General features: G+C 41.6%; 1 protein-coding gene across 2 annotated transcripts; it reads right to left on the bottom strand.

The window, feature by feature from the left end:
- Positions 1 to 1,239: 1,239 nt before the first annotated feature.
- MIER3 (MIER family member 3) lies at positions 1,240 to 19,607 on the bottom strand. Of its 2 annotated transcripts, none has more exons than XM_056848724.1 (13): positions 19,511 to 19,607; positions 18,422 to 18,446; positions 15,441 to 15,586; positions 13,827 to 13,961; positions 12,715 to 12,835; positions 12,137 to 12,222; positions 11,815 to 11,887; positions 8,429 to 8,580; positions 8,154 to 8,235; positions 7,076 to 7,167; positions 2,793 to 2,920; positions 2,474 to 2,619; positions 1,240 to 1,736 (listed from the first exon to the last, which is right to left on the bottom strand). In XM_056848724.1, exons 1-13 carry the CDS (start codon positions 19,517 to 19,519, stop codon positions 1,279 to 1,281), a joined length of 1,653 nt encoding a protein of 550 aa, XP_056704702.1. In that variant the 5' UTR covers positions 19,520 to 19,607; the 3' UTR covers positions 1,240 to 1,278. The 2 variants fall into 2 exon arrangements, with proteins under 2 accessions (XP_056704702.1, XP_056704703.1); XM_056848725.1 differs by having other exon boundaries at positions 18,372 to 18,446; positions 19,511 to 19,552.
- Between the last annotated feature and the right edge of the window lie 818 nt (positions 19,608 to 20,425).

Here is a 20,425-nt window from a genome sequence, read left to right as displayed (position 1 = left end):
GCTTTAAAAAAATTGCAATATTCAAAAGGAAATTAAATATGCATAATGGCCAGTGCAAAACTAGACAAGTTTTTACTGCATTTCAATTGTAAGAAAGCTCAGCATTTTTGCAACACAAATTTGTGCCATTCAAGACACGTGACCAATACTTTCCAACTAATAGTATGACTGATAGCCACTTAAAATCCAACCCTCTAGTGGCCATTCACACATCTTCTGTGAAATTTAACGAAAACAACATAAAACAGTCTCAAACAAAGCCTCCCAGTATAAAACACACTTGAACTTCTTTTCATTTCAGGAAGGAAAATATATCCACGCTTGAAAATGCAGTTACGTATATTTCAGGGTGGTACGGCTTCATCCTCCATTAATCGAGAGTCCCTCATAAATTTAACACTTTGAACTGCAATGCTCTGAACTTAAGGTGAGTCTTAAGATGTAAACCATTAGTGGTAAATCCTAAGTTGTGCAGACTGTACCATTCGCTCTCAGTGGGTCTTTAAAAAAAGAAAAGTTACATAACATTTGATGTTGAGTTTCACATTACACTCCTCAGAAGTGTGGACAATCCCCCTACCCCAGCATAACACCACATAATTTCAGCCAATAGGTTTAAGTACACAGAAACCTTTGGACAGTATAATTATCTCTGTGTAAGGTAGCCATGGCCTGTAATTTGGTAAGAGCATCCAAATATAGGTCTTCAGACTTTGCTCCTACAGTCCCTTGTGCTAGTATCCATCAAGACGAACCTGTTGTTTTGTAAACTGAAGTGCTCTGGTTTAGTATCACGAGAGAAGGTTCCATTTAAAAAAGATCCTTTGTGTGTTTTTGTGCAGTTTAAATTAAACAAACCTTTCCCCCTGCTTTTATTTATTCATTTTTAAATGCTACATTGAGCAGGGATCAGGACTGGTACCTGTAAACAATCATTATTCCACTGCATCCAGTAGGGGCAGAAACAACTGAGCCTAAAAAAGCCACTCCAATCAGTTCAGAACTTCTGTGCTGGTTTTTAGACAGCCATCTCTGTCTACAGGTTTAACAAGAAAGAGGAAGCAGAGCTTAAAGCTGCACCACAGAGTTCTCTTAGTCCCCAAACTCTGCTAAACATGGTATGAAGTTTCCACATTTACGGATTGGAAAATGAAATCACTCTTGATAAAATCAAGATATAGTTCTGTACATAAAGACATCACTGATGTCAGAGTTCAAACTTCCAGTGAAAGACTAATTGCCAAGAGCGTCCACCGTCTCTTCCATTGGCTGCCAAATTCATTCCGAGTGGAGGGCAGTGTGCTGGTGTAACGCATGGGCGCTGATGAAGCCGTTGGTCTCATTCGCAGATAGACTGCTGAAGTCAGCCACTGAGACGGCCATTTTGGCACTGGTAATATGGTGCGTGTGATTCTCAAAATCAACGCCCAAGTTATTTACAGAGACATCATTCATGTAGGATTCCGGGACCGAAATTCCCATTTTTAGTCTCTTCGTAGGCCTCTCAGACTCCTCGCTGCACATGTTCATTGGGTTTAGCTCAGAGTGATAAAATCCAGTCTCAAATAAATTAAAACAATCACTTTCGCCATTACTAGGCAAGTTAAGCAAATCTTCTGTTACAACAGGCACATGATTAACTGCCGTTCGGGGCAAGCTGTCCAGAGGTGGGAAGGCATCATCTAAGCAGTTCACATCTGTAGAGTGGCAAACCGTGGCTACACTGTTGGTCAGTGCTGGGGAAAAAAGAAAACAGAAATTTTACAGTATAGTAGAAAGCAAGTACATTAGGTAGGTAGGTAGGATAGACAGATGATAGAGGGGCTGTAGCTCAGTGGTAGAGCATCTGCTTGGCATGCAGAAGGTCCCAGGTTCAATCCCCGGCATCTCCAGTTAAAGGGACTAGGCAAGTAGGTGATGTGAAAGACCCCTGCCTGAGACCTTGGAGAGCCACTGCAGTATAGTAGAAAGCAAGTACATTTGGTAGGTAGGTAGGTAAGTAGGATAGACAGATGATAGAGGGGCTGTAGCTCAGTGGTAGAGCATCTGCTTGGCATGCAGAAGGTCCTAGGTTCAATCCCCGGCATCTCCAGTTAAAGGGACTAGGCAAGTAGGTGATGTGAAAGACCCCTGCCTGAGACCTTGGAGAGCCACTGCAGTATAGTAGAAAGCAAGTACATTAGGTAGGTAGGTCGGTAGGATAGACAGATGACAGGGGGCTGTGGCTCAGTGGTAGAGGATCTGTTTGGCATGCAGAAGGTCCCAGGTTCAATCCCTGGCATCGCCAGTTAAAGGGACTAGACAAGTAGGTGATGTGAAAGAACCCTGCCTGAGACCCCGGAGAGCCACTGCCAGTCTGAGTAGACAAGTCTGACTTTGATGGACCAAGGGTCTGGTTCAGTATAAGGCAGCTTCATGTGTTCAGATAGATTCCCCCCTTTCCCTGTGATCTTTCCTACACCTTTAGATTTACCTGTCAAATCATTGGCAGTGATAGAGTTCAGGATGCTTAGCTGTTGGTCAGCAATGGGCTCCGGCCTACTGTTTGATGTTATGGCTGATGAATGAACAGCTCCACCGAGAGCTTCTGCTTCATCCACTAATCGATCCATGTAGTCCCTGCAAGGGCATCATCAACACAGTTTTAAAACTCACTCTGGCCTGGGAGGAAAGACTTTACATCTTTAGAATAACATCAGTGCAGTGTCACAACACAAGAGGATGGTGTAAAAAGCAGCCAGTTAACAAAGCAAAAAGAAAAAGAAGCGGCACTCCAAGGGCTCTGAACTTACGTGACTCCAGGATGGTGGTTGTACCTCTTTTTTCCAAATCTCGTTTGCTGAGCGAAGTAGTCGTATCGTTCCGATTTCTTCCACATGTAATAAAATGCTACACATTCAGCAACTGTTCTGCTTCTCACCTAGAAAGAAGGCAAGGGAAAAAATAATCCTTGACACTGGATTCTGTCATCAATCCTTACTGTAAACTACAAAATATTAGAAGGCGTAGAATTTATTTCCTAGTTAGGCTCCAAGTTAAAGAGGTGAAACCCCCATAAATCCTGTTTGGGTGGTGCCCCGCTAAGGGGCAGTTGTTCACGGGTCAAGAAACAATATAATCTGCGGCCGTCTCATATTGAGAAAGTTCAAAAAAATGAAAACCTTTCTCTTCTCTGCACAAAGTGACAACCATCACTAGAGCAAATACATAAAAATCTCCCTGACATCAAGAGGAAAGTTTACTACATATTTGGAACAATATATATTAAAGGGCCATTCATTCTCTCAGTCTGCCCTAGATCAAAAAAAGGAGATGTGTGAGGATAGAGTGGAGAAGACTATTGATAGCACCTTGAGCCCTTGGGAGGAAAGACAAGGTCAGTTTAATAAATACATTCAAACATTTAACTAATAGTAGCTGCTACTTTGAAGAAAGATCAAAATGCCTGCCTATTTCTGGAGGGCCAGTATGGTGCAAATCGAAGGCTTTGCACCATACTGGCCCTCCAGAAATAGGCAGGCATTTTGATCTTTCTTCAAAGTAGCAGCTACTATTAGTTAAATGTTTGAATGTATTTGCAAGATTTGCAAGATCTGAGCAAGGCTGTCAAAGACAGGACATTTTGGAGGACTTTCATTCATAGGGCCGCCATGAGTCGGAAGCGACTTGACGGCACTTAACACACACACACAGTATGGTGCAGCGGTTAGAGTGTTGGACTAGGATCTGGAAGACCCACTCACGACCTTGGGATAGTCACATACACTCTCAGCTTAGCCTGCCTCACTGGGTTGGTGTGATAATAAAAAGGAGTAAGGAGTATATATCTTTAGAATAACGTCTAACTTATATGAGAATAACATATACGGTGTGATGATAAAAAGGAGGAGTATAGATTCTGTTCCTATACTTTTCAAAGTCCTTTCAGGGGGCCAGGTCACAAGTCCTTAGCAATATGGGAACCAAGCTAATTCCTCTCACCCCTGGTATACTGGGGCCTATGTATTTTGAGTTTAGTTTATAAAGTAAAGTCAAGCAACACACTATTTTAGATTTACTTTAGCTGAATATAGTCTTGTACTTAGTTAGCTATTTTCCTGTTTGTCAGTGGGGACTTATAACTGTTCGCAGCTATCCAGAGACAGGATATACTCTAGGAGTAGCAACCTTTCATCTGGGGTCCTATATGTACATACAGCTCTACCAGAAGAACAGGGTGCGTGGCTCTCCCTTCCCTTCCAGGCAGAACTACTGGCTTCTTAATGTTTGCCACTCCTTAAAGAATACCCCGGCTTCACAGAAGTCCCACGTAAACATTTGGCAGCACCACAGAGTCAACACAGGGCTCACTTCTACATTAAGCTGAACTACATGTTACTATCGCCTCAGAAGTCTTTCTGTTGAGAACACAGGATACAAATCTTTTCAATGAAATAATCATGACAAAGAAAGCTCCTATGGTAACAGCAGCTGCAGTAAATCCGACAGTCTCCAGGTTGTGCTCCAACTCCTATTCGCTTTTTCGTCCTACTGTTGCTTTCTTATGATCCTCTCTCAGATTAATTCAAATGTATGATTCTACAATGCCTTTCACATCCTACTCAAACACACAATTACACTTTTCCTTTTTTTAATGAAAGATTTCAGCATTCCCCCCCCCCCCTTTGTTCAAGGCTTCGGTTGTGTCAGAATAATACATACTGCTAAAAACAAGACTTAAAAGGCAACAATATAAAAACACCAATTCAAAAAAGTAAATGGTGGACTACATAGAATCATAGAGTTGGAAGAGACCACCAGGGTCATCTAGTCCAACCCCCTAACAATGCAGGAAATTCACAACTACCTCCCCCCACCACATCCCCAGTGACCCCTACTCCATGCCCAGAAGATGGCCAAGATGCCCTCCCTCTCATCATCTGCTTAAGGTAATAGAAACAGCATTGCTGACAGATGGCCATCTAACCTCTTTTTAAAAACCTCCAGGGAAGGAGCGCTTACCACCTCCCGAGGAAGCCTGTTCCACTGAGGAGCCGCTCTAACTGTTAGAAAAACATGATTAGAAGAGTCTGTTCTATCCATGCTCTACTCCTTGTTTTACTTTCACTTTCTACACAGCATTCATTCGCAAGCAGCATCAACAATCACACGGCGGATGCATTGTGGGTTTCATCGCAAGAAATGTTGACATTACGACCATTGAGGCCAGCTCAATTCATTACATATTCATTACAATTCATTACTTTTTAAAGTGGGATCACAATAAATGTTTGTTAAAAGATTATGATGAAGTCAAGAACCATTTGACCTGGTTTCAATATCATCAGATAAATTCTGTCTTTACTCAGGATTTGAAAACAGGATTTCTTAAAAATAAATCAACCTTTCAAAAACTCTTACTGGATACAAATGATAATCTAATACCCAAAATGTACAAGTTATTGCTAGAACTTTATTGTGAACAAGATCAAATAAAACCCACTATGATCAGCTGGGCACAGATGCTGGGCCATGATATACTATTGAATAAATGGGAAAGACTTTGGTCACGAGACATGAAACTCATACTTTCTCAATCACTAAGGGAAAATATCTACAAAATGATGTATAGATGGTATCTAACACCTAAAAAACTGGCAAAGACCTACAAATCAATGTCCCCGAAGTGCTGGAAGTGTAACAATGAAATAGGTTCATTTCATCATATGTGGTGGACTTGTGATAAAACAAAAAACTTTTGGGACATGATCTACAATGAAATAAGGTTAATTATACAAAACAATGTACCTAAAACACCTGAGATGATGTTACTAAGTATGATACCTGACTCTATTTTAACTCAGATATCATTTTTGATATATGCCACCACAGCTGCAAGATTAATTTATGCAGCTAAATGGAAGACAATGGAAATTCCAGACAAAAGAGACTGGATGCAAAAGATGTTAGAAATGGCGGAAATGGCAAAACTTACCGCATTGATAAATCAAAAAGACAATGCACAATTTATGGGTGAATGGGAGGCATGGAGGGTTTACTGTGAAACTGAAATTCAAATGGGGAAACTTAAAGGTTACTCATTGATCTAATCCACTTTCTAAAGATATTGTTGTAAAAAATGATGCATTAATTCTGTTTTTTAGTTTTAAATAACTTTTTTATTACTACGTATAAAGTTTAATAATCAAAATTCTTAATTGATATATTATATTGGGTTTAAAATAATGAAATAAGCATCTCTGGTTTGAATACATTGTAATTATAGTGGAACTGATATTGAACGAATAAACTATATTTAAATATACAAAACAATATTAGGATTAGAATTTTTAATACAAAAGAGCAAATAGATTTATAAAAAGATGGAGGGAGATGAAGAGGAAGTTTTTACTCTTTATTTAGTAACAAGGATGTATTTCCAACACCACCACACTGTTTTTTCTTTTTTTATTGATAAACTGTATAAATTGTTGAAATGTCTGATTATAATATTGTGGAAAATAATAACAATTGTTTAAAAAAAATACCAATCACACAGCAGATGCAGAAGGTCCTGGCCCACAGAAATTTATGCCGCCCAAAACTGGTTAAACTTTAAGGTGCCACACAACTCTTTGTTGGCATTTTTCTTCAACAGGCTAACCTGCCTGCCCCCTCTGGAATCAGCAAATATCAAGTGGGATTTCAGAACAGAAGCCAATAGTATCACAGCTCAGAGAGGACTGAATTGAATTTAGCATTCCCCCCCGCTTCCTACTCTAAAATAATAATGCACTTCTTGAGTATGGTCATGCAAAGCCAAAACCTAAATGAGGAAAGTGAACTCTTTAAAAATAAATAACATCATACAAAGAAGCAATACCCTGCTATAGACTTTTTCAGAGATGAACAGGCTGACTCATCTACTACATGGCTGCTTTACAGTGTTTGTTGTCAAATTAGCATGCAAATGGCAAGACAGCCACAATATGCTGTTTATAAGACTCTCCACATTATAACTAATTGAATTAGATCTTTCTCGGAATTTAAACAACTTAAGTAACCATTTGTTTCATTTATTTGTATATCAACTTACCTTGTTTTTTTGTATGAGATGAAAATCTTTCCCGTACATCAGAAGTGCGTGTTCGAAGTTTCTACATTCTTCTTCTGTCCAAGCTGTCATCTCTTAAGAAAGAGAGAAGGGGGAGAAAAAAGATTGGCATTTTGGCCTTTCCGGCTTGGAGTATTTGGACCAAAAGAGAAGTACTTCAACCGAATACCAGTAACAGGCTCACTGAAAATGGCTTCTAGGTGCAGATCAGCTGAACCCAGGATGCAATAAGCCTTAGTGAAGTGGGGAGATAATGTATGCTGAACCAGATGCATGACTTCGTTTGGGCTCCTCTGTAGCAGACTTGCTTTGGACAGCAGTTCCAGATGTTTTCACTTCACATGCTATAAAATATTCCACACACTTGTATTCTCATGATGGCCCTCATCTCCTTGAGCCAGTTGTGATGGCAAAATCTTAACATCTGGATTTGATGTCCATGTTCAAAGCAAGCTACTACGCACTCCTAATTCAAATTTGCTGAAAATAATTTATTTATATTTTAAAACTACTGGAATTTACTTTACGGTTAAAAAAAAATCTGGCAGACACACATACATGAGCCCAGTCTGCCAGGGGGGAGGGCAGGGTACAAATAAAATTTATCATCATCATTATTATTGTTCTGTTTGTATTGATAGCCTTCTAAACTGAAAGTAACCTATTTTATTTGAGCACCAATTTGTCTTTAAAAACCCCAACTTTGACTTATTGTGGATTCACAAAAACTTTTCCACGTGAAAAGACCATCTTGTCGGTTCAAGTAATCTCCTACATGCAGTCCAAAGGATCTCTGAAAAGTCTGACTGATGCTTATCACTGAAATAATATTCCAGAAGCAGCTGTAATGATATAAAAGAGTGTTCCGAGATCGAACACCAAAAACTACAGAACCTTAAAACTATTACTTTTGTATTTTTCCCAACAGCAGCTAAACATTCTGGTCTGATGCCATAAGGGATGAGGAACTGGGGGGATAATTTGCCATCCAAGCTCATTTCTGTACCTTGCAGCTTAAAAATGGTTAAAACATGCTGAACTCTGCCTAACGTGTTCTTACCTTGAGATGCCTTTCCATTTGAACAGTATCTCTCAATTGCTTCTTTGATGTTGTGGTTACATTTGAGAAGTTCATAGAGTGCCTAGGAAAGGATCGCAACAGTGAAAAGTCAGACAATCCAGTGACTAAACTCACAAGTCAATTAAAGATGGTATTTCTCCACTTAATGGTTAAAGCAGCATAAAATGGAGTTTTAAAAAGAAATCTAAGCAAACAAAAAAGTGTTTGGTGCACAAGAACATACAATTCTTAACAGGTTAATATTAGAAATATACCTGTTCATTGTCCCGCATATGTATTCCCTCAGGAATTCTGCCAATCATTTTTTCATTTCCAGTTCTTAAAGAAGTCTCAAAAAGGTACTCTTTAACTTTGCTCTCTGAAATTGCATCAGGTTGCCAGAGTAGCTGGTCTTCATTTTCGTACACTGTTAAGAAAAGCCATTTAAGGGTTACGGATCAGACCATTTGACTGCTTTGGAAGGCAGAATGACACAAAAACATATAACTTTACTTTACAGTGCAACCTCCACCTGGAGGTTGGCAACCCTAGTTCTCACAGAGGAAATGGCTGCTTTGGAAAGTGGAGTCTTTGGCACTATACCCTTTTGAGGTCCCTCCCCTCCTCAAACCTCACCCTCCCCAGGCTCCACCACAAATCTCCAGGTATTTTCTAACCTGGAGTTGGTAACCCTATATCCTTCCCACCTAACATTCAACCTACTTTTATCGCCCCCTCTGTCTTAAGCTTTCCCTCTCCTACCCCCAGATGCCTCTGCCTAGGAAAACTGTGGGCCAGGCCCACTTGCATGGTAGGGAACCCCTCAAGGACATGTGGGGTGGCACCTCATTACCCCCCTCTATCCACCTCCCCACACAATTTCCTCTTTCCCTCTCCCTGACAACTCCAATATCCTCACCCTTCCCCTGCCTCATTACCTCCTTCTCAGCCATTCACTAATCTGTCTTTTATCTGCTGCTCATCTTCAGCTATATTATTTATTTACTCCATTTGTACCCCACCTTTCTCCACAGTGGGGACCAAAGCAGCTTACATTATTCTCCTCTCCTCCTTTTTATCTGCATAACAACCCTGTGAAGTAGGTTAGGCTGAAAGTGTGTGATTGGTCCAGGCCTGGAGAGGCTCCCAAAGTGCTTCGCCATGGTGGTTGGGCCCAGAAACTCTCCTGACGTTCGCTGCTGTGGCTGAGCCTGGAGCTTCTCCCAGCATCCACTGCCATGGCAACCAGGCCCCCAGCGGAACCCTGCAGCAGTAGCTGCCCCCAGCTCAACTGGTAAGCGTGTTGTTTTAATCTGGGGGTAATTTAAACCCCCAATTGATTTTTTTTAATTTTCAGATTTTTCTGCAAACCTAGGGAATACCCTAAGTTTGCAGAAAAATCTGTTTAGCATCAGTGTGGCCCCAATCCTTGAATTTAGGTATCCGCAGATGGGGGGGGCATGTCGCTATTAGATATAGAGTTTATCTAATCTAAAAGTAATAAATCATCCAGCATAAAAATAGATTACACATAAATGAATAAAGTTTCACGATCAGCCTCCTGATCTCAAGGATACGGCCAAAATCCTGCTGAAAGATACTGGCATGGACCAAACAGACTGAAGTCTAATAAACCACCCAGGATAACCTCCTGGTGTATCTTAACCAGACACAATGGGTTGGACCTCATGAAGTTCTAATGAAACCAAAAAGTTATTTAGCAGTGTTCCGCTGCATAAAGAATGTTTCTGTGCTCATGAGCTCCCACTTCTTCGCCTTGTGTGTACAGCAGGGAGCTTGATTAAACCAGGAAGATTTTAATCAAGCTCTATGTGCAAGGGGAGAAGGGAGCACACAAGCACTGGAGATTGGAAACAATCTTTGTTCATGCCCCAGAAGCTTGTCCTGGTGCCTGGAACCCTGAGTGCCTGTGGAAACACTGAGGCTCTATGAGCACTAGCGATCTCCACAAGGTAATGACTACTCTGCTGACGCTACAGCCCTCAGGCCAACGGAAGGTCTCTGGAGTATCCAATCAGATGCTGAACATTAAGACACTTTTAAGAGACAAAGTGGCCTCAGATTACTTTTAGAATATGGAAATACTAGTCTGCCATGCAAATTATAGTAGAGTTTAGCACAGGATTATATGTTATGCATTGCAGTTTAACATGTAAAATGCAGTTCTAAAACAACAAGATGTGCAAGTTCATTATCTTCCAAATGTAAGTAAAGATGCTGGTTTAAACCTATAAAGCCTTAGGTAACTTTAACCTGACATTAAGAGGAATCGCTAAGAGGGCCCCTCACTGAGGGTGGGTGGGGGGCTGCTCACAATTCCACTACTTCACTTCACTGAATCAGTACTAATACAAAGCACGGCCTTCATTACTGTGGCCCCAGTATTACAGATTCTATTGATAGAAGTTTATGCATTTAATTTTTTTTTTATTGGGAGGTGGGATCTCTGCTTCAACGTGTTTGGCAAGATTTTCCTCTTACAATATCAGAACTTGTTATCAGGGCACAGGACCATAGTCAATATTCTTTCATCTTTGTGATCTTTTTGGATATCATACTGCAGGGCAGCCAATAGCTACATTCTCCCTGCAACTGCTACACAGGTATGGCACCGCAACACTGGAATCAATACTCTGGCACGTCATCCTATGTTACTGATGCAGTAATAGTCAAGACACAGAGCATCCATGCCAACCTTCTCCAGATGCCATATAACTAACTAACTAAACTGTATTTCCTACATTATTCTATATTCTTTACCCAGTGCTTACAAATTCATAACGGGTTGCAATCCTGCACTGTTACAGGTAGTCACATTTATTTATTTATGGTATTTATAGTCTGCCTTTCTCTCTGAGACACTAATTGAAATCTATGTTACATGTTTCTATAAAAGACTGAAACATTTGTTGCTACCGTTTCAATGCTACTTTGCAATATACAAAGTACTTATCATTAATACTTATCATTAAACTTCAGAACAAACCTATGGAAGATTTAAAGATGAAAGATACCCTGCCCAGGCGTAGCCAGAGAGCATTATGATAGAGAGTCAAATGAGACATGATGCCAGAACATTCATGAATGGCTTTCCAGAGGGTTTTTAAAAAAGAAATGGCACCCTGAATTAAGGCCCCCTTTCCCCACAACTGTCATTCCCTCTTTAAACAAAAATATGAAGAGATATCCCCAGATTTCCCAAGGTCATATCTAGTATGACCCCCAAGTGTTTTGAACTTGATTAGCTAGTCTCCAACTAGCATGGTGTAGTGGTTAAGAGCATCGGACTCTAATCTGGAGAACTGGGTTTGATTCCCCACTCCTCGACATGAAGCCTGCTGAGTGACCATGGGCTAATCACAGTTCTCTCCGAACTCTCTCAGCCCCACCTACCTCATAAAGGTGTCTGTTGCAGGGAGAGGAAGGGAAGGCAATTGGAAGCCGGTTTGAGACTCCTTAAAGGTAGAGAACATCGGAGTATAAAGACCAACTCTTCTTCTGCTACTTTATATCTACCAAACTATGCAGGCAGTTTTCTGGTCATTATATCATACCTTTCCTGTGACAGTACCTTTTCAAAATGCAATTTTCAAACACTGAAATTAAAAATACTGAATCAAATCAAATAATAAATCCTTACCCTTTTCATCATCACTGCATTTGCTTAAATAAGGTGGAATTTCTGCTTGGTACTGTAAGCCAATCATTATTTCCTAAAAAAAAAGATAAAACCAATATTTTAGCTACACATTTATTGATATACAGCACTTATCAATACTACAAATTTGAAAAAGAAAATAGGTACAATCCCCATGTGGATGGAAAGTCTTTCCACAATATTGACAACAAATACAATTGCATTTGCAGGACACAGCATTTGTAATATATTTTTATTTCAGACTTTTTATTGCATCATAATAAATAAGATTAAATACAGTAGTGTGGATCAATTCCAGGGCTACCTTTCGCAGATCTTCAGATGAATTGCCAGTATCCACTTCTACATCCTCACCATCTGATTCCTTCTCACCATCACACGTCGTGTTTGCTTTACACAACAGAAAAGGCACCAGAGTTAATTCAGCAACACTTAGTAACTTATAGTTTCATATCATCTAGCATAATTCCAACACAATTTATTTTTCGTTTGGGGTTCTAGATAATAAAAATGAATTTGCATTCATTTTCAGTTGCCACAAAACAGGAAACAGCAGCAAATGGTGTGGGTGCACAATGCTCTGGTCATACAGTACACCCTAGCACTGTCACAACAGCAGAGCCCTGATGATTCATACATTTCCCCCGTAGAACTATAATTTATTAGCACAAACTGTAGCAGGGAAGACCAAAATGCTTGTTCTAGGAAAATATTGCATTCCTAATTTGAAAGTGGTAAAAACAAGCCAAGTCAGAACGTATTCCTCAAGTTAGACGATAAATAAATAAGGGTCCAACTGGCCTCACACATTCTCAATACTCTTTAACTACCATTCTGACACAGTATATATACATAAATGTTAACAAATACTCATTTCCCTACATCTTAAAGGTCGTGGGAAAAAGTCTGTAGCTTCATGAGAGGTAACTGATGGTGTCAAATCATCAGCAGAAGACTGTGTTTCTTCATCATCGCCTGACAAGAGGTCTTTGGCTATTTCCTCCTGCAACCAGAAGTCAAGGTTTAGTATAATTCGAATCTGGAAAGTGTAGCTGTATCTTTAAATTAATCCCAACAACATTGTCTCTTATGCAGAGGCCTGGAGAAAGAGGTAAACTTTCACAACAGAATCCCATTCACTTGGCATTTCATACCCAACTGGAGTCATATTTTAGAAAGCTCAGAAAAGGAAACCACTGAAAGTATCAAGTAGATTTAGATTCCACTAAAAACAGAATGCACCTGAACTCTGTATATAAGAAGTCTCATCTTCTGGGTCACACATGTCGAGCGTTTAAACCCAGTAGAGTTCTACCACTCTGCCCAGCTAAGAATGAAGCCTTACGTCAATGGAAGATGTTCTTCCTCCAAAGGAAGACTCCATACTTATCCAAAAGGAGTGGTAGGCTACAGACCCCTGTATCTAGTTTAAAGAACTTTGTCTTCAGGAGAAACGATATACCTTGTGTCAAATGTTATTTTGTATTTGAATACGACATACACTACTTCCTTTTTTGTACATACAACTGAGCATCTCTTTTCATTCAGAGGTGTGCTATCCTACCAGTAGTGCAGTCCTAACCATGCTTACCCATAGGATCACACAAAGCTGTCTTATACAGTCAGACCACTGGTCCAACGAGTACTGTCTACTTTGATTGGCTGCAGCTCTCCAAAGAAAGGCTTTCCCCCTCCAACCTGAGACCCTTTAACTAGAGATGCCAGGGACTGAACCTTCTGCATGCCAAGGTAGGTCACCGGTTTCAGTGGAACAATTTCAAGTTAATATGCATAGAACTGCAACCTAGTCCACTCCTACACAGTAAAAACATGTGCCAGAATTCCCAGTTCATGTTATCTGTGCCATAATACTGAACAGTTGACACTTGATATCTAACGCAATGAGGGTATTTGCCCTCTACAGACTAAAAGGGAAAGATTAATTGCAACCATAGAACTTAAGAGGGTATCGTAGAAAAGTGTTTGCAACTTACTTTATCTAAAGTCATGTCTGGCAGTTCATCTGCAAGTTCACTTGGGGAGCTATCCGCACTGGAGCTTGCTATAACTGGAATCGTAGGTTCATAACCGTAGAATGCCAGTAAGTCTTCTAAGGGCATACTTCCTTCCTGTAGTTTTTGTCAAATGAAAACCAAACATATCACTAGCTGTAGAAAACAGTACATTTTTACATATGCAGGCAGGGACAAAATGGTTTTCACATCTAAGTGGAAATACTATCCAGACGATACTGATATACATTGAGGAAGACTTTAAGTATAGAAGCTAAACTGATGCTGCCTGCCTTCACAATTAGATCCAGTTGTTGCTATTTAGGATGCTACTTTCATGTTGCAGCTAACCGGTATATCCTTCATGTACCTCCTGAACAGCCACTGGCACAGTAGCGCTGCACAGCTCTGGGGCTTACAAAGGCTACTTGTGTAGCTGTGCCAGTAGCTACACTGCAAAGCAAAAATTATATTGAGAATGAAGCAATCAGCAGGTGAAACACTAAAAGAAACAGCAATAATACTTTATCTGGATATTAATATTTATGTTTTGCTAATGCAGTCTACGATGTAAACACGCGTGTTTATATGAAGTGGCCCTGTTCTCACCAAGGGAACATTTAGTTCCATATTATATACGTCATGTTATTAAACAGATTCTGGAATTGACATTTAAGATGATTGTCAGACATAAGCACACTTGTTTTTGTATACTGTAAAACATACTGACAAGCTGGGCATCTTGTAGCTGTTCTTTAAGTTGCTCTCAAATCATTTAATTGCTTGACTCATACCAATATTTATTTATGACTGACTCCCACCCCACAAAAAACCCTACAATGGTCATGTATGCTTATCTTAAAGTGCTTTACCTCTTGTAGAAACCATACCAAGGATAGCAACAAAGGCCATAATCCTAAGGACAATTTCTTGGGAGTAAACTCCATTTAATAATATGGAACTTACTTCTGAGTAGACCTGCTCAGGAATGCTCCCTAGACTGTAAAATAGAAAAAAAACTGCTTTGGCCCTCCCACAAAGTACATCATTATAGCATTCTGCTACTGAAACCTGATTTCTGAGTCATATCCATAATATCCTTTACTTTCCGAACATATCCTATTACTTTTCTTATGTCATTAACAAATAATGAAAAAACCGCTATTAAAATAAAACATCAACAATTATTTAAAAGGGTTTCCTACTATATATTAATATTTTCACCAAACCTAGTGCACTAAATACTTTTTAGTGCATGCCTTTAATATAGTCTTTAAACACAGCCATATTACAAATAACTGTTTCTATAAACTCCATCCTAAACTGCACTACCTGAGTATATGTTCAACAGGATACAAAACTTAATTTACTTTGTATTTATGTGTCCCCCTATCTCCTGAGCACCTCAGGACCCAACTTAACTATACATTTTATTTTGCTGAAATCCCACTGTCATCTGACATTCACCAAATGCAACCGATGCAGAGGCCAATTACTGTTTTAGTGGAATTTCTTTAAGCAAAATTTTCAAAAGTGGGTAGCCCCTCACTGGTAACAAGGAGACATCCAGAATGTACAGAAAAAAAACACTCTTACCTTTTCTAAATCTTCAATTTCAGAATTAAAATTTTTGCCCTCGTCCATCATTTCCTCTTCTTCAAGAGTCCTCTCGTCATCGTAGTCATGTACCAACATTTCAGCTGTAGGGTCAAAGTCATGATCCTCAGAAGATAAAGAGCCAACTATAAAAAACAATGTGAATCTCTTTAGCAACCCATACAATTATACCAGTGGCATAAAGCAATGACATAAAGCTCCAAACAACACGTATCAGATTTCATTTTTGTTACCCTGAAGTCACAAAGGCATCTGTGCATCCAGCAATTTAAATCACAAAAGCTTCATTTCTTTTGCTCTAGAATTACCTTTCTGGACAAGTGAAGTGACTATTTTGGAGCAGTCCTAGTAGTAACATCATGCTCATTCAATTTCACCCTTCACTGCAAGTTCTGTAAACATATTTGCATGAATGGGAAATATGTGTGCCAGGAAAAGCTATAAAAATGAACTGAGCCAATACATTGTAGCTATCTTTGTTAGATGGTATCTAGCCTTCCTGATCACCAACACTGCAACCCTAAATAGAGGTAACTCTAATTCTGCATAGGATTGAACTGCTGGATTTTGATGCAACGTACCACTCTGAGCACAAACCAGTGTAAGCATATTCACTGTTTAATTGACAAGTTTTGCACTGGTTAGATTTTAAATGAACACATTCTTTAGAAAGGATGGGAAGGGAACTATCTAAGGCTGCAGCCTAAGAACACATTCCTGGGACTAAGCCCCACTGAATAAAATAGGACTTGCATCCAAGCACAGTTGCTTAGGAATGCTCTCTAAAGGAGTTAAAATTGAGGATTCATAACTTAGCTTAAAAAAAATGGTAACATTTAAAAAATTGTGTTAAACTGGCCTCATTTAGACCTACCAAGAGCACAATATAGCATTTTGTTGCAGGTATGGGTGCTGAATATCATACTTCTTAAGCCTGAAAAAAAGCACATCTGCTTGGGTCTTTTTAAAAAAAATACTTCAAACTGTTGTTTTGTTTTGTTTCTACCAACACTGCATGAAGTATCTGTATCAGGAAAATTTGGACTTATATCAAATGTTTCAACTAAACCCTGTTTATCTGAAGTTTTTAGAATGGAACATTTTTTACAAGCTGTAATTCTGAAACAACAACACAAATAGGACACACACACACACACACAGAACTACTCATTTTCATTTTAAAGAGCATTTCCTCCTTTTGACCCCTACTACATATAACACTGTGTGAAGGTAAAAGTCCCCTGTGCAAGCACCGGGTCATTCCTGACCCATGGGGTGACGTCACATCCCAACGTTTTCTAGGCAGACTTTGTTTACGGGGTGGTTTGCCAGTGCCTTCCTCAGTCATCTTCCCTTTACCCCCAGCAAGCTGGGTACTCATTTTACCGACCTCGGAATGATGGAAGGCTGAGTCAACCTTGAGCCGGCTACCTGAAACCGCCTTCCATCGGGATCGAATTCAGGTCGTGAGCAGAGCTTTTGACTGCAGTACTGAAGCTTACCACTCTGCACCACGGGGCTCCTATATAACACTGTGTAGCGCAGTAAAAATGCTTTCTTAGATAGCAATTTACAAAAAAAAATTTTTTAAAGTAGAACTAGTCATGCTAATAGCAAAGAAAAGCATGTTATGTATTTAAAATACATGGGGCACAATCCAGCCAAAATTAGGCATTTAAACCTTTCCCATTGAAATCAATGGTATGTGAAGTGCTTACCTTTTCTATAAATGTAGCTAACATTAGATCCGAGTGCACAGATGTAATTCATACAGAAAATGTTACAGTGCTATAAACTCAGCAAGTCAACTAGAGCCATGAGATCAACAGTGCCATCCTAAACAGTTTCACCCTTCTAAATCCAATCCTAACTCTGTTTAGGATAGCACTTCTCTTCTACAATCCTATATGCACACTAAACTTAGTGGGACTTACTTCCACATGAACACACAGGCTACAATTGTTAACATGTACCCCGCTCATACTCATCACCCAATCCTAACCACAGAAGGAAGCTCCACTAGTTTTAATGGAATTTACTTCAAACCAAGTCTACAATCTTATTCAGGTTAGCTAAATGTATAATTATTGTGTTTTATTACCATTTAATGTTTCACGTGTTATGGACCATTTGTATTGTAGGTTTTTTCTGTTGTGAACTGCCATTAGCAGTTATCATAGAACAGCTGAATACTACGTTTTTTAAAGTCAGTTTCTTGAAATGAATGGGACTTACTTATATATGTTTGGGACCGCAAGGCTGAAATATCCAACACACCTTCCCAGTAACCATATTTAGAACCAGACTCAAATCACTTGCTGCAAAGCAAAAACTCTCCTAAATCATTATTCTGGAGTATGGCCCAGCTGAACTAGTGACCATTTAAAGCACTGGACATCTGACATCAGATTCTAGCAGCCTGAGTTCTCACAAATCTCAGATTTTAGTTTAGAAGGTTAGGTTTTGAGGATAGTTTATCTATATGAGCTAGTTAAGCAGTTTGAGGCGCCATCTGTGTTTTTAGAATAGGTTTACAGTTTTAAAGTTTTCAGTGAGGTATTATAATGTTAACATTGCATTGTATTTGTTGTTGTTGGAAGCCGCCCTGAGCCCCACTGTGCTGGGAAAGATGGGGTGCAAATCTAATAAAATAAACAAAGTTGTTTTTCTTTTATAGCACTCACAACAGATCAAAACCAATCACTATCAACTCTATAGGCAAGAACACTTCTGCAGAATGCTCCACATTTTGATTTAAGAATCAAAGTGTCGACTTTAAAATGAAAACCAAACAGGGAAGGGGGGTGGGGAGGAGTGAGGGAGAAGGAAAGGTCACCGCAACAAACGGGGGAGAAAAATGCACAAAAGCGTATTTGACAGATGTGCCTGTAACCTCGCCCTTAACCGTACCCAAAAGCTTCCCAATGCCGGAATCACAGAAGGAACTGAACAGGACAAACCTGGGCTCGAACTCCCAAAGGAAGCCTGGAACAAGCAGAGGGAGAAAAGATTCGGTTAGGAGCCGGACCGTACGCTGTAAATCACTGGTTCCCAACCAGGGGTCCATGGACCCCCAGGGGTCCACGAGAACTAAATTAAGGTCCGCGAAACAAAGTTATAAACCCATAATAAATTAATATTTTCAATTATTATAAAATATATATATTCAAATATAATTCTAAGTTTAATGTTTAACTAACAGTTATGATTAAAGTTTATTTTCAAATTACTGGAATTTTTATTTTGAACCTTGGGGTCCCTGCACCGAACAAAAAAGTCCTAGTGGTCCCTGGTCAAAAAAAAGGTTGGGAACCACTGCTGTAAATAAAAGTATCTATCCAGGAGCCGGGGCCGGGAGTTTGGAAAGTGAGCTCTGGGCCCCTTCCCAGTTGCTCTCCCCCATCTCTCCCACCCCATCTCTCCCCTCCCTGCTGCCCTCCAAGGCCCCACCTGGGCTTTTGGTCCCCCTGCCTCCCTCCCCACCCCACCCCCCACCAGGTGGGCGCACCTACGCCCCTCTCCATCCCCGGGGCCGGTCCTGCCCGTCCCCTTTTCCCTCACCGGCCGGCCGGGGGGGGGGGCTGAGCCCTTTCCCCTGGCCCCTGCCGCCCGACCCCCTCCTCACCCGCCGCCGGGCCCCACATCCCGCATCCCCATCCCGGCCGGGCCCGCCCCAGAGGCGGCAGGGGCTGCCTGCCCGAGGCAGCGACGGAGGGAGCCGGGCCGCCCCGAGCCGGCCGCTCTCCCTCCACCCCCCCGGGGCCTCGAGCCCCCGGAGCCCGGCCGCCCCCCAACCCCCGCCGCAGGGCTGCAGGCGGAGGCCGGCCGGCCGCACACCGCTCCAGGCAGAGCCGGCCGCGGCCTAGTCGCGCAGGCTCCGCTTCCCCGGAGCGAGAGGCTCGGCCGGCCCCCGCGGCCTCCTCGGGGGGGGCCCCGGCCCCCGGGCGGGAGTTGTGGGGCCGCCGGGGGCCCCGCGAGGGGCCGCCCCGCCAGGAGCCCCGCCAGGAGCCCGCCGGACCCCGGCGCCCCTGCCCGCTTTCCCCGCTCACCTCCGCCATATTGGGAGCGCTCGGGCAGAGCGGCGGCGATGCGCCAAGTGCCCGGATGGGGCCGCTAAGCCAATGGCGGCGAGGCCGGGACTGGGGCTCCGGCAGGGAGGGAGGGAGGGAGGGAGGGAGGGAGGCGCGCGGAGTGGAGTGGAGCGGAGTGGAGCGGAGTGGAGCGGGGGGGGCCTCCGCAGGCGCGGCCCCCTGCCCGGGCTGTCGGGGGCGCGCCCCGCCCCGCGGAGAGGCCCAGCGCGTTCGGGGGCTGGCTCGCGCCCTCGAGCCCAGGGAGCTGACGGGGTCCCTCCGGCTACTTGCTGAAGTTTTGACAGGCGCCTCTTCCGTCCCTCCTCCCTCCCTCCCCAGCAGGGAAGAGGCTGGCCGAAAAGCCACTTGAATAAGTCAAAACTTATTTTTTTAAAAACATTTTATTTTTATTTTTTTAAAAAAATTATTTAAAAAAAAACATTTTATTTAAAAAAAAAAAAACATTTCATTTTTTTAGAAAAGGGCAAGAGTCCAGTAGCACCTTAAAGACGAACAGAAATATTTTCTGGTAGAAAAGGGCAAGAGTCCAGTAGTACCTTCAAGACTAACAGAAACATTTTCGAGTAGAAAAGGGCAAGAGTCCAGGAGCACCTTAAAGGCTAACAGGAACAGGAATATCTTCTGGCGTGAGCCACAGCTCACTTCTTCAGATACCAAAAAGGCGGAGGCCGGCCTACCAGAATATCTTCTGGCGTGAGCCACAGCTCACTTCTTCAGATACCAAAAAGGCGGAGGCCGGCCTACCAGAAAATATTTCTGTTCGTCTTTAAGGTGCTCCTGGATTCTTGCCCTTTTCTACCAGAAAATATTTCTGTTCGTCTTTAAGGTGCTACTGGACTCTTGCTCTTGTTTATGTTATACGTAAATCCGGCA

This window comes from Euleptes europaea, chromosome 4 (assembly GCF_029931775.1).
Source record: "Euleptes europaea isolate rEulEur1 chromosome 4, rEulEur1.hap1, whole genome shotgun sequence".
In the NCBI taxonomy this organism is placed as follows: Eukaryota; Metazoa; Chordata; class Lepidosauria; order Squamata; family Sphaerodactylidae; genus Euleptes; species Euleptes europaea.
Note: the sequence above shows the minus strand (reverse complement) of the source record. Positions and strands in the feature narration are given on the sequence as shown.